The following is a 12818-nucleotide window of genomic DNA, read 5'->3' as shown; positions in this document are numbered from 1 at the left end:
TTGAGTGACAAAAGGAAGCAAAACCATAAGTCAAAGCTTAGCTTAGTGCAAGGTGTGAAAATAAAATCTGACTCATACACTAAATAGGATGAATTTTTAATACCCTGTTTATTGGTTGTATTTTATGAATGGTGAATATTTGATTCTCTTTACAAGCATTTCTGAATTGTTACATGCAATGTGTCTCTTAGAAATCCCTTCGTAGACTGTGGAGTAGTGCTGGCTCTTCCTTTAAAGAGACATCGTTGTGCAGTGCTGTTTGAAATGAGGCCAGAGAGGAGATTTCCATGCCTAATGTATTTTCTCTGTGTGATCATTCCTTAGCAGAAAGAATTCACACCCAGATAAAGAATATATACCTATATTGCAGAGGACAGTATTTGTATTAGGAACCTCCCATAATTCAGGAGGCTAAATGAAGAGAAGAAAGGGAATAGGTAGTAAGGATCTTAATCTACAAATTCATGCCTGCATTTACACAGTCCAAACCAAGGACACAGCAGCAGACGAAGGTGTCTTTTTCTTTCTCTTGGTTTCTGCAAGATCATTACCCATGGCTTTTTGGCAGTGCTGTATTATTCCATTCTAGCACTGTTTCTTTAGAAAATTTGGGAGAAGGTGGATAATGGTGACACTGTCTACCTCTCTGCTCGCTTACCTGTCCTTGCCACCCCCCGACCTAGTTGAGTCTGTTCATGAATTTCAGGGAAATGACAATTGCAAAGATAGTGTTCCTGTAAGTTTTGAAAGATTGCAATATAAACTCATCTTTTAGAAGAGATCAAAGAATCTAATTCAGATTCATTTGCCCCAGCCACAAGAGAAGTTTCAGAGCTTACACCTTACTGGGCGTGCAAGTCAACTACCTGGAGACACAGCTGTGTGGAAAATCCTGCTTCTCTTTGTAGAGTTGTTGTTTCTTACTACAACCGAATTCTGTCCTTAGTCTTAAGATGAAACTGATCTTTCTGTACATGTTTTATTGGAATTTATCAGTCATGTTAAAGAAAGATAAGTAAGAAGGGAAGCTGCTTGAATTCATCGCTCCTAAGACCTTCGGTTTATAACTATGGAATGACCAGAGGAAAGAACATTTCACCATATTGTAATTTATGGTAAAAGCTGCCACAGAGAATGGCAAGGTGCAGTTCATATAATAAAATACATTCTGTGGGAAGATAAACTGAAGTGAGCAATATGTCATCTGCCTTGAATGGGTATGGTGATAAATAAAAGTGACTTTCTTCTTAAAAACACTGACGAGCATTTCATTCCAAATACAAATGGAAGGCACAGAATGGACTGCTCTTATCAAAGTTTCCAAAAAGCTACAGAGACGCATAGAGGCTGTATATGCACAGCCAATAAAGCAAGGTCAGTAGAGTATGTGAAGAGGGTTGTACTGAGGGAACTTTCAGAAAATTTGTGGTTGATATCTGCCATCAGGGCTATTGGACATCCAGTGTGGGTATAATGACTCAGGATACAGGAGAAAAATTTTCCGAAGTAGGGAAAATAAATTTCCCAAGCATCATTAAAATTGTTTCTAAACACCGGGCAGTAATGTAGCAAGAGCAAATGAAGATGAGACAGGCAATGGAAACAGGGAATTTAGGAATGAAGGTAACTGATCACATATCAGGAAGCACTAAGACATGCCAGAGTGAATGAAGCTGATTTCCCACAGTTTAGCATCCAGGTTAATTGAAGTTTCAGCTGAAGCTTTCTTTATGGTTGGAGTATTTATAAAGCCTCTGCTTTGTGTTCACTAGTTTCTAGTGAAGAAGAGGGACCTCTGCTGCAGCCTGCTGTGATCTGTCTCCTCTGATTGGCTGCTCATTTTTGTAAAACTTGTGGGAAATTAATAGCTTTGACACCATCAAACTGAGATGAAAAAGATCATTTTGTCAAAACGAATTGAGGGATGGGGAGTGGAAGAGAGAGACATGCGCACGCATATATCCACACTCAGGCAGTGTGGTCATGTGTTTCCTGAGGAAGCCAGGCTAAAAAATAAAGGTCCAAACAAGGGTGAATGATGCTTCTTTCTCTTCTTATCTCTTGACTGTACTTCTGACCAGGCTCACACTGTTAATCTTAAGATTTAGAACACTGTCCTTAATTTAAAGTTGACTTGCGGGGGCAGAGGTGACTGTGATTTGTAAATAGAAGGAAATGAGCCCTGGCCTTTAGCTGGCACAGCACAGATTAACAATCAATAGTCCAGCAGGACAGATAAATCACAAAAGCCAAGTCAAATCCTGTACAGTTAAAGGCCAAATGGATGGTCCAGATCCAGGACCGTGCCTTTTGTGGAAGGCAGGATGGATGCTCCTCTCTTTTGCAAATTTCTGACATGAGGGTTGACAGTTGGTGCTGATAAATAATGCAGAATCCTCAAAAGAGAGGCAGCTGCGATGTGAAAGGGAGAATGGAGAGGCAAAGGCTCCTGGTCAGGCTGCGTAGGAGGAGCGTGGCTTTACAACAGGTCCTGCAATGAGGACAGTTCTATGGCTGTATGGGGCACATGGGGTTGACTGGAAGACCTAGCCTGGTTTGGGGCATCAGCCTTCCCAGTGCCATGGCAGGGCAGCTTGAAAATTGGAAATGAAAGAGGGGTTATTCAGATAAGTTGTCATTGCCCTTAGCTCTGATCCTTGTTTTGTGGGCTCTTGTCACACAATACAGCTGTGGCTGTGCGTTCTCTTCCACTGCCTGTCCCGTTTGGGGCACAATTGAGAATCGCTGCCTCCAACCCTGCCCTGCCCTGGCAGGAGGGAAAAAAACACTTGAGCAATCCAGCTGTTGGCTTGACACAGCTAATGCATTTCAAAGTGGGTGGAATCGAGCAAGGATCAGGTTAATAACACAAATTTCTAACTGAGTGGATTTGTAATGTTACCCAGACTAGCAAGTAATTCTAGCAGCCTTACAATATCACCCTTAATCAGAAAATATTTGTCCTGCATGCCATTGCATATTTGAACTCAAAGTGGTGCCAAAAAGAAAAGAGAGGCAGAGTCCTCCAAGAAGATTGAATTCAACCTATCTGTCCACTTAACATCTGAGTGTTGAAAATTTTGTCAGCTTGTAAGATTCACCAGTATTGCACTTTCTCAAGAGAAAACATTTGTAACGTGCCAAAATGCACTTGGCTGTGATCCTATCCATGTATTCAGCTAGAGCAGATAGTCAGCATTTGATGCGGGTCAGATTTGAATCACGCAGGGAATGAAAGTTTTATAAACCCCAGACTAAGCTGAGATACCACATAGGCAGGCAACACCTGGCTAACATGAATGGCATTTACCTGTCATTAATGAAAGGTTGTCACTATGTAGCTGTACGGTTAGCATCCATGTGCAGTGTATGTACATACACACACACACACTTGCAGTGGGAGTAGGAATACAAAAAGGCAGAGCAGGCACACCCCTTCTGTTTCATCTTCATAAAAGGCTCCTGTGGCTTTTCCCCTTGCTAAGCTTGGAGTACAGAAGTACGAAAGAATAAAAGCAGCGCTCTAGCTCATGATGCACAGCCCTGGAGCAGCCATGGGCTTTACGGGAATGACATTTACAGCTGACATCAGATCTGAGTATTTGCATTGGATTTCAGTGTCAGCATTGGAGGTGTGGCTTAGCAGGGACACTGTTTCAGTCTTCTGATCCAGCTAAGAGGCAGCTCCGGCTGAGAAGATACTCACTCCCCTCGTCTCTGCTATCCTGCTTGCATCTGACTCCTCCCTCCTGCAGCTCAGAACAGCGCAGGGTGAATCCAACAGCCTCTCATTTCTACTATGTTTCTCCCCGAGCTACTAGAGCTTGAACATACCTGATATTCTGCCTTCGTTTCACCTGAACTCGTGAGTAAGGCATGTTGCCTGATATCTGTCAAAAGTGAATGGCATGTTATTACCTGAAGAGCCTAAATTAACCATCTTCCAGTACTGAAGGGATTATGAAGAACTGCATTTTTTTCAGCACCTTTGATACTTCATTGTTGCCTGAATTTTCGAGAGCATGAGTTGTTCTGGTTATCAAGGGTGCTTTCACCTGAATATTTCTTCATCGGATGCCACAGAAGAGAGTCTAGGTTAACAAAGAAACTTGTGATGCGGAGCTAACTGTTCTGGTTTCAGCTAGTGAAAACTTGCAGAGTCAGAAGGCAAAGAAAAAAATTTGCCAAGGACGATGTCGGTAACGCCTAGTAATTTGTCACTCAATGGGACAAGCTTCTTCGCTGAAAATCATAGCATTATGGATAAGCCTAGTGAGCAGAGAACTTTGAATGTCTTTCTATTCTGCTTGACTTTCATCATTGCATTCACAGCACTTCTGGGCAGCATTTATTCACTAGTTTCCCTGCTGAAAATGCAAAACAAAACCACGGTTTCAATGATTGTGACCTCTTTGTCAATAGATGATTTGATCAGCATCGTGCCAGTGATTATTTTCATGCTCACCCAGTGGTCAAGTGATGTCCTTCCCCAGCCTCTGTGCACCACCTCAGCCCTTATATATTTATTCCAGGGCATTTCTAGCAACCTGAAAGGGTCTCTTATAGTTTCTTACAACTTCTACACCATCAATAAAACGGAGACAATGAGCTGCAGCACTTCCAAGCGACAAGTGAGCATGGTATGGGCCATTCTTACCATTTGGATTGTCAGTTTGCTGATCTGCATTTTGCCTCTCTGTGGTTGGGGCAAGTACATCCCCACCTCCTGGGGTTGCTTCACCGACTGTGCCAGTTCCTATGTCTTGTTTTTATTTATTGTCTACTCGCTGTGCTTCTGCCTCCTCACAGTGCTGTCTGTTCCTCTAACTTACCAGCTGTTGTGCTCAGATGAGCAACAGCTATTACACATTGATTACCAGGAAATCTCTCGAGGCTACATCACCCCTGGGACACCTGCAGGCTGCAGTACTGCTACCCCATCTCTGTCACCGGTGGACCCTGTGGATAAAACCCTGAAGCATTTCCAAAACGCATGTCCAAGCTCGGAGGCAGTTTTTAGGAAAGGTGTGGCTGAGAGCGGTGCACTCGAGCCCCGTTGCATGCACAGCATGCAGAGCAGGAGCTTCACGGTGGGCTTTGCCCAGAAACGATTCTCGCTGATTCTTGCATTGACAAAAGTCATTCTCTGGCTTCCCATGATGGTAAATTGTCAGATTGCTTTACTTTCTAATTTTTACTTACATTTAAATGGGATGTGAGTTGGTGTGCCATGTATTGAAACAGATGAGCAGTAGCCTTTGCAATTGTTCCTTACAGTATAGTTTGTGCCAGCAAAAGTCCTTTAAAGCAGGTCTCTGTCACTACATGAATTTAACTGGCTTTCAGCAGGTTTGGCAGAGCCTGATTCATCAGTATGTTACTCTATCATCACATCATTTGTATCACCTGAATACAGGGATGAATAAGGTCCACCCTTTTGTATTGCCAGCTGTCTGACAAGCATTTGTTCAGCATTATGGGGGTCTGTGAATTGTACTAAGCTAGCTCTTCTGCCCCTCCACACAGCTGTGAGTCACGTCCTTTGCCAGACTGGTTAAAAAATAGAAGTTTGTTAGAAAAATGAGGTTTGCTTGCATCTCTGTAATCTCTGTAGTACTGGGGGCAGGGGGAGGGAGTGCTGTCCGTGTGCATGCACTACTATATTTGGGAACAGTTACATTCATGTATAATTAGAAAGGAGTCTGCTGAGAACACAGAACATGGGTCTGGGGCAGTGTTATCCCAGTCCCCAGGATGTGTACAGAGTCAGCACCTGAGCTTCTCTCAAGGGAAAGAGAGCATAACAGAGCATCTGCAGTGCAGCCCTCTGTGGTGCTAAGTTCTCTCCTGTTCCCCACCAGGAGCTGGGGTTCCTCAATACCATGCAGGAGAGACTGCGCTAGCAGTGCCTTCTAAGTTGCTTGGATTGCGAGTTGCTTGTTTTAATGGTGCTCAGATGTCTATATTTAGCTTAAGCAAGGGTTTTTCTGAGAAATGCAGAATGAAGAGAGTCTCTTGTCAGTGTATTTTCTCTACTCTTTGTTAGAAACAAAATTGTTAGGCTCAGCAAACATTAATGACAACCTGTGTCTTTTACTTGTGTCATATTAATGGTGAGATGTTCTGTTTATTCCTGGAAGTATCTCATGTGCCTGAAGCGATTTAAATTTCAAAATGCTCTGCCTTTCAGATACAAATGGTTGTCCAGCACATCACTGGTTTTCAAAGCCTTTCATTTGAGACGCTTAGCTTCCTGCTGACTTTGCTGGCTGCCACAGTCACCCCAGTATTTGTCCTCTCAGAACACTGGATCCACCTGCCCTGTGGCTGCATCATTAATTGCAGGAGGGATTCTTATGCAGTGTCTTCAGAAGAACTCAAAAGTAAGTATGGAAGGGTGACACGCAGCTGGAATGTATCTTGTAGTAAACAGGATAGGAAGTTAGTGTCAGTAGCAGTACTTTGTACTGCTTGAAATAATTTACGTGAATTATACAGACATTATTCAGAACAGTAAATGAGACTCACAACATTCATGCGAGACAGCTGGAGGGAAATCGTGGATGCTGAGGCACAGAAGCTTGGCTGATTTTCCCAGGTCGCTGTCAGATCTTTTAGCAGATTCTGATGGACTCTGAATCCCAGTTTTGCTCTCCTTTCCTACCATGGGAAAGATATATCTACCAAAATCTGACTTCTACTAATCAAATACATGGAACATGCTAAACATGTTTAACGTCGTGGGGGAAAAAAACATGCTAATTGAGAGCAAATTATAAGAAGGAGAGGAGCTATTGTTTGTACACCTGTGCTGTAGCTACTAACCAGAAATCACAGCAACACCAATAAGCAAAGAGCGAAGGACATGATTTATGGGAGGGGCCTGTATCTCAGTGTGTTCATGCCGCTTGTTGAAAGCTGAGGAACTCCTACACAGTTTTTGCCTAAAAATATTTCCCTGCATGTTTATAAAGTTTACCTTGGTGTAACAGAGGATGCCAGACCTTCACTGGTAACCTTCCTGGAATCTTCTAAAGCCCTGTTTTTCTCTGGGCCTCCATGTAAAACCATCTGGAGGAATCCCTGCACACGCTGACTGCCACAGCCTGTCTCCTGCAGTTACACGACTTTTGTTCTTTTCATAAAGAACTTGATCATGTGGTAATAGTCAGTCAGAGAAACAGAAGAAGAAGAAATACAGCAATCACTCCATGAACTTACTGCTAGTGAAAAACACATTTAGGCTTCTGTGAACATGAATAACATCACCATATTTGTGGCTAAAAGACTGCATAATGCTTTCCTGTAAATTTCGTGGCCACGGTTACTTATGAAATACATGAACATCGGAGACTGAGGTATCTGCACAGAGGGACTGCATTTTGAATTACAAATGAAAATACGTTTCCAGTGTTCTTCTAAGAAGTGTTTCTTATTTAAATGTTTTATTGAAGCTTATTATACCTACTAATATAAGTTTAGTATCTTTATTAGTGATGAATTTACATTAATTACACACGAATGTATGAATTTATGTTCATACATGTTTGCTTTCTGGGACAACTGAAAATGTATGAACTTAAAAAAATTCAGCTATTCAACAGTAGGTAATTATGGAAAGTTTGAAGGATAGAAATCTGCCACAGGATATTAAATACATCTGTATCTGTTAGATGTCTGTTAACATATAATATATATGTTCCAGTAAAAATATAGTAAGGAAGTGTACAAGGAGGGAGGATAGAGCAATAGTTGATTTTTTAATTTACATTCATAATTATTATCAAGAATAACTTAACAGAAAAATAATTGCAATTTCCTATTTATAATACTGCAATTATATTAGTATATAAAAATAATAGATTTATGCATTAATCTTTCAGAAGTGAGAGTCGCAGTGCAAGAGTTTGATACAGTTGTCCCTTGAGGCCTGGTCCAAGGGGAATTGAAAGTGCTGGCAAGTTTTATTTAGAAAGTTAGGAGTAGAATAGAATAGAATAGAACAGAATAGTTCAGTTGGAAGGGACCTACAAGGATCATCTAGTCCAACTGCAAAAGTTAAGAGCTAAATACTTCTCAGGATTTGGGTGTTGTTTCCCATTCTCTGGAGTTAAAGTCCTCTGACATCAGTGGATGAATTCCTGACATTCACTGCATGTTTAGGGAGAAAGAAGCTCCTGAATCCTAGAGAAAAGCCATTCTCATTCATGGCTTTCACTTGCTTTGAACACATTCTCCAAGTGCAGAATGGCTTGTGCTGCAACTGATGCCATTTTAACTGCTTTCCCAGAGAGGATGACTGCAGTTCATCATGAAGGCAGTTTATTTCAGATGTATTTGATAATGCTATTTAGAGAGATAAATGTACAGCAGATGGAAAAGTAGCAGTTACAAAATCATTTAAAATAAATCTGTGACTTTTAGATATTTGTACTGAAGACTATTCTCAAGTTTTAATGTAATGACTGCTAAGGTCAGAATTTCACCCACAATTAAATATGATCTAGTAAGCACACAAACTGTTGAATAGAAACAGAGGTTGTATAAATGTATCCCCATACCTTTTATTTTAAAATTTAGCATGAAAGGTTCGGTGGGAAGATGATTTCATTAGTTAAATAAAAGGCACTTCTTTAGTTACTACATAATGTAAGATGAAAAGGGAGAGGATGAAGAATCTCAGGTGATTTGTGTTAGAAGGGAGGAAGAATGAAAGGGTATAAATAATGACTGAGAATTTTTATTTAATTGTTCAATCACTGTGTAAGATTAGTTGGAGCACTGAATTTAGAATAGAGAATATACAAAAATTTCATTGTGTAAATACTTCAAATATTTATTTTTTTTATTGTAGAATTCTGTTTTTCTTGCTTGACTATTGATATCAAAGGTTAGTTATAGATTCTCAGGAATATTTTATCATTTTGTACATTTTTTCACCTTCAGGAATATAGCTGAAACAGGCTGTGAAAAAAAAGAGTATGACAAAATTTAAATTTTTTCTTCTTGTGTATATCCGACAAAATATCATATATTGTAGTGGTTTTGAAAATGGCAGATAATCTACCAGTTTCTGGGAATCTGGTAATCCATTAATTTTGGAATGTATCATTTCTGAATTCATTAAGAAGGCAGTATAATAACATACTATCTGCAAAGTCTTTCTTCTCAACAATTCATTCTTTTTATGGATAGAAAATTGTCTGTTTCTAGCAGTAGTTAAACAATTTATTCCGTGTTTTAGGATGTCGTTTTCACTGTGAGTGTAATCTCATTTATCTTCTTGGTTTTGACTCTTCCAATGTGACATTTCTTTCCTTTCCCCTTAGCTAAACGTAGGGGTTTCGAATTCAACCTGTCGTTCCAGCAAGGTTATGGAATCTACAAAATATCCCGCGAAAACCACCACCGCCACGACGGTGGCGGTAAATCTACGTCCTGTCACAACCTGGTGAGCTACGGCTGCGGTAACGCGGACGAGCCTCGGAGAGGAAGCGACGATCCCCCCCGCTGTGGGAAGGCGGACTTCAGCACCACGGCCCCGGCGGACAGCTCCCGGGACGCCCCGGCGGGCCCCGCGGCCGTGCCGGCCCCGGGCCAGGAGGGGAGCACCGACCGCCTCCTCCTTCCCGACAAACCGGGAACCGACCGCCTCCTTCCCGAGAAACCGGGAGCGCACCGCCTCCTTCTTCCCGACAAACCGGGAGCCCACCGCCTCCTTCCTGGCAAACCGGGAACCGCGAGAAGAGAAGAGGTCAGAAACTTTGAGAAGTCGACCTTTTCTGAGGGGCCAGAAAGGAGGCTGTCCCATGAGGAAAGCCATAAACCTGAACTCACAGACTGGGAATGGTGCAGGAGCAAATCCGAGAGGACCCCTCGGCAGGTAAAATATGAATTTGCCCTTATTTTTTTCTGATAATAAGAATTACCTTACCAAAAAATAAGAATAATTTTCACTTACATTGAAATTACTATTAGTCCTATTGGCAGTGTAGTTACTTTTAGTAAAAATCATGCCCAGCATTGTATATTTTAGTAACCACACACCTATTTGCAGATTCTGATCCTGCAATAATTTCTCACTTGTCTTCTCAGTCATAGGTTTTTAATTATTATTGACTATTTTGTGTGCACCTGCATGATCTGTATATGGTAAGAATTCAGCATGAATTATGTTAATTCATCTTAATGAATAGGAATTTTCTCTCCAAAAGACTCCAAAAGATTATATTTTCAAGAGTATTTCCAAGCATCTGGTGACTTTTTTTGTCATGCTTATGTTTTGGGTAGGGGAAAAAAGAGGACTGCAAAACCAAACATGAATGGTAAGTCCACAGAGAAATGCAGATTTCAATCTGGGCACAAAGATTTGTATTAGATTCAAACAAAAAGATTCCAAATATTATATTGTTCATCCCTTTCCTTTAGATTGTGGACAGTTATTGGCAAGAAGAAATTCTGAGAAATGTGTTAGTTTGCAGGAGCTCTGAGGGAAAAGTGAAGGTGGAGTCTTAATACATTAGTGCTTCAATTGAAAGACTCGTTAAAGGTGTCTGTAACCTCAGCTTGTGTAGTTCTTTGCACAGAGGTTCTGATTCTGCTCTCTCACATTTGCTGTGCACTGTACTGAATCCAACAGCTTTTCACAGCTTGGGAGAAAGGGAATATCAAAAACCATAGGCTTTAAGGACATGCCATCTAAAATTACTAGAGAGCACTCCAATCTTTCTGTATAACTCTTTCACCTAAAGAGGTGTCCTATTGAATGCACCACCATTGCCACAAAAGCTGGGGTTTGCTTTTGGTTATCAGATTGCAGGACTACGGTCTGTTCCAAGTGCAGACTACTCATTTGCCTATTCCTTGCCATGCTGATAATGGCATATCAAGGACAGCAGGATTACCGATTTCCTCAGCTTAGAGGCGTTTTGATTCTGCCATGACAAACCTTGTTGTTAGTGCGCATACTGGGAGGGTCTGCACTGACTTCTGACTAGGGTTGGGTTCAACACTAAGGAAGAGCTGTGAGAGAGAGTTGCCCAAAACTGCTACTTGTAGAATGGCAGACTGAAATTGGATCCAGCAAAGGACAGCTATTATCTCATGTAAGAACGTGGACTTCAAGGAGAACTGCAAAGCTTTACTATTATTTTCTATAATCAGTGTTTGTTTAAGGGACAAAATTTCACAACTGCGGGTGGAATGCCCTTAATGGAAGAAGGGAAAGATTGTTAGCCATTCCTTGTCAACTGTCTATTAAGCGGGCAATGAGTATGAGGATTTTCTGTCTCCTGAAAATTCATGATTATGAACCAAAGGCCAAATGCTGGTATGAGGCACCAGGTGAGCCTGCAGTGTGATATCTGTAGTGGAAATTGAAATGAGCAACAAGTGTTTATTCCTGTAGAATTTACATGCTGCTTTCGTCACATACTGGACTCTAAAAAGCATCTCAGAGTGGCCTAAGGAGTGAAAAGAGGTAGTACTGTATCATGCAATTATCTGTTCCTTCTGTGTGCACCTTTCCTGTGCTATGGCATTTATGCTCCAGTACACAGTTTTGGTCTGCGTAGTATATATAATGGTCTTCTGGCAGCATAGATATATACCCATTTTCAGCATAAACCAGGGCAGTTCTGTGTACGTATAAGTACAGTTTTCATGTTTTATATGTGACACAGTCATAGGTTCATATTGCTGCTGTAAATTGACTCTGAGACAACTTAAAATGTCAGTTCTGCCTGCTCACCTTTCGAAGTCTCCCTTGGCGGAATCCAAAAGGAGCCAGTATTGGCTTTCAGTTTATTATGCATGAGCAACCAAGAAACACATGCAGAAGGACTAAACCAAAGAACATTGAAGTATTTTTTAAAATATTTTATTACTATTTGAGTAATAAATAGTAATACTATTTGAGGTTGAGTTTTCATTTTATTTGATTAAATTTCAGGAGCTTTTGTAGTATTTGGCAAAATTACTGCTTTTCTTCTATATTTGCACAGTGAGAAGTTCATATCGGACAAAGGAAAAGCATATCTTCAGTTTTTCTCTAGGATTGTGACATTGAGAGTAAACAAGAGTGTGTATCTCTCTTCTAAGGAATAAACAAAAACTTAATTGAAAATTTAAATGCTCAGGAGGATGATTTTATATTTGGGGAAAGCTGTTTCTTGTGTCATATGGAAGCAGTTACTCTCCCACTGTCCTTCAGTGGTCACAGAAACCAAAGTATCAGTTGCCTGTTAGTGTCTCCATTGAAATAAGCAGAAGTCTCTGTAAATCTGAGAAACACGCTTCCAGGTGATGTAGTGACATGCTTATGCCCTATTCAAGGACAATGGAAGCTGGTCAATAATTTTCCTGGAAGGCTTAGTTTTTTCCCAAGCTATCCTGCCAATGTTTGGAAGGGCAAACTTGCATTAAAGAAGTTGAATGTTAAGGTCCAAATGGGAGGGAAGGACTTGACCTTGCCTGGGTTATGAGAACCATGTCTTCTGGAGCGCATGCTGCCTGGGCTAAGTGAGATTGTCAAGCTTTTTTAGCATTTCCTGCAGAAGCATGGCTTCTGTTAATCTTTCCAATGTGTCACTTCAGTGAACTCCACAGTCAGTACAGTCTCTCCTTGTTTATTTGAATTCCGATACCTGCTGATACCTAGAACCCCAGTCTTCCTCCCACCGCAACCCTGAGGTGATGCAGGAGGCAGGAATTTGGGCACGATGAAGTCAGAAGCCAAAGCCAGTCTACCTGTCTGAGTGTTAACTAAATTCTGAGGGTTTGAGTGTGCACTGTGGAATTCAGTAGACATTGGGCATTAT

The 12818-nt window shown here is 41.1% G+C and overlaps 1 protein-coding gene across 3 annotated transcripts in view; it reads left to right on the top strand.

Annotated features, from left to right (window-relative positions):
* Nucleotides 1-3695: 3695 nt before the first annotated feature.
* Nucleotides 3696-12818, top strand: part of GPR149 (G protein-coupled receptor 149) — a 29218-nt gene continuing 20095 nt past the window's right edge. For all 3 annotated transcript variants that reach the window (XM_030029218.2, XM_030029217.2, XM_030029214.2), the window contains exons 1-3: nt 3696-5162; nt 6191-6383; nt 9330-9883. In XM_030029218.2, the coding sequence (XP_029885078.1) occupies nt 4194-5162; nt 6191-6383; nt 9330-9883 (1716 nt within the window). In that variant the 5' untranslated portion in view covers nt 3696-4193. The remainder of the gene's footprint in view (nt 5163-6190; nt 6384-9329; nt 9884-12818) is intronic.

This window comes from Aquila chrysaetos, chromosome 10, assembly GCF_900496995.4.
Source record: "Aquila chrysaetos chrysaetos chromosome 10, bAquChr1.4, whole genome shotgun sequence".
Classification (NCBI taxonomy): domain Eukaryota; kingdom Metazoa; phylum Chordata; class Aves; order Accipitriformes; family Accipitridae; genus Aquila; species Aquila chrysaetos.
This window is presented reverse-complemented; position numbering and strand designations above follow the sequence as displayed.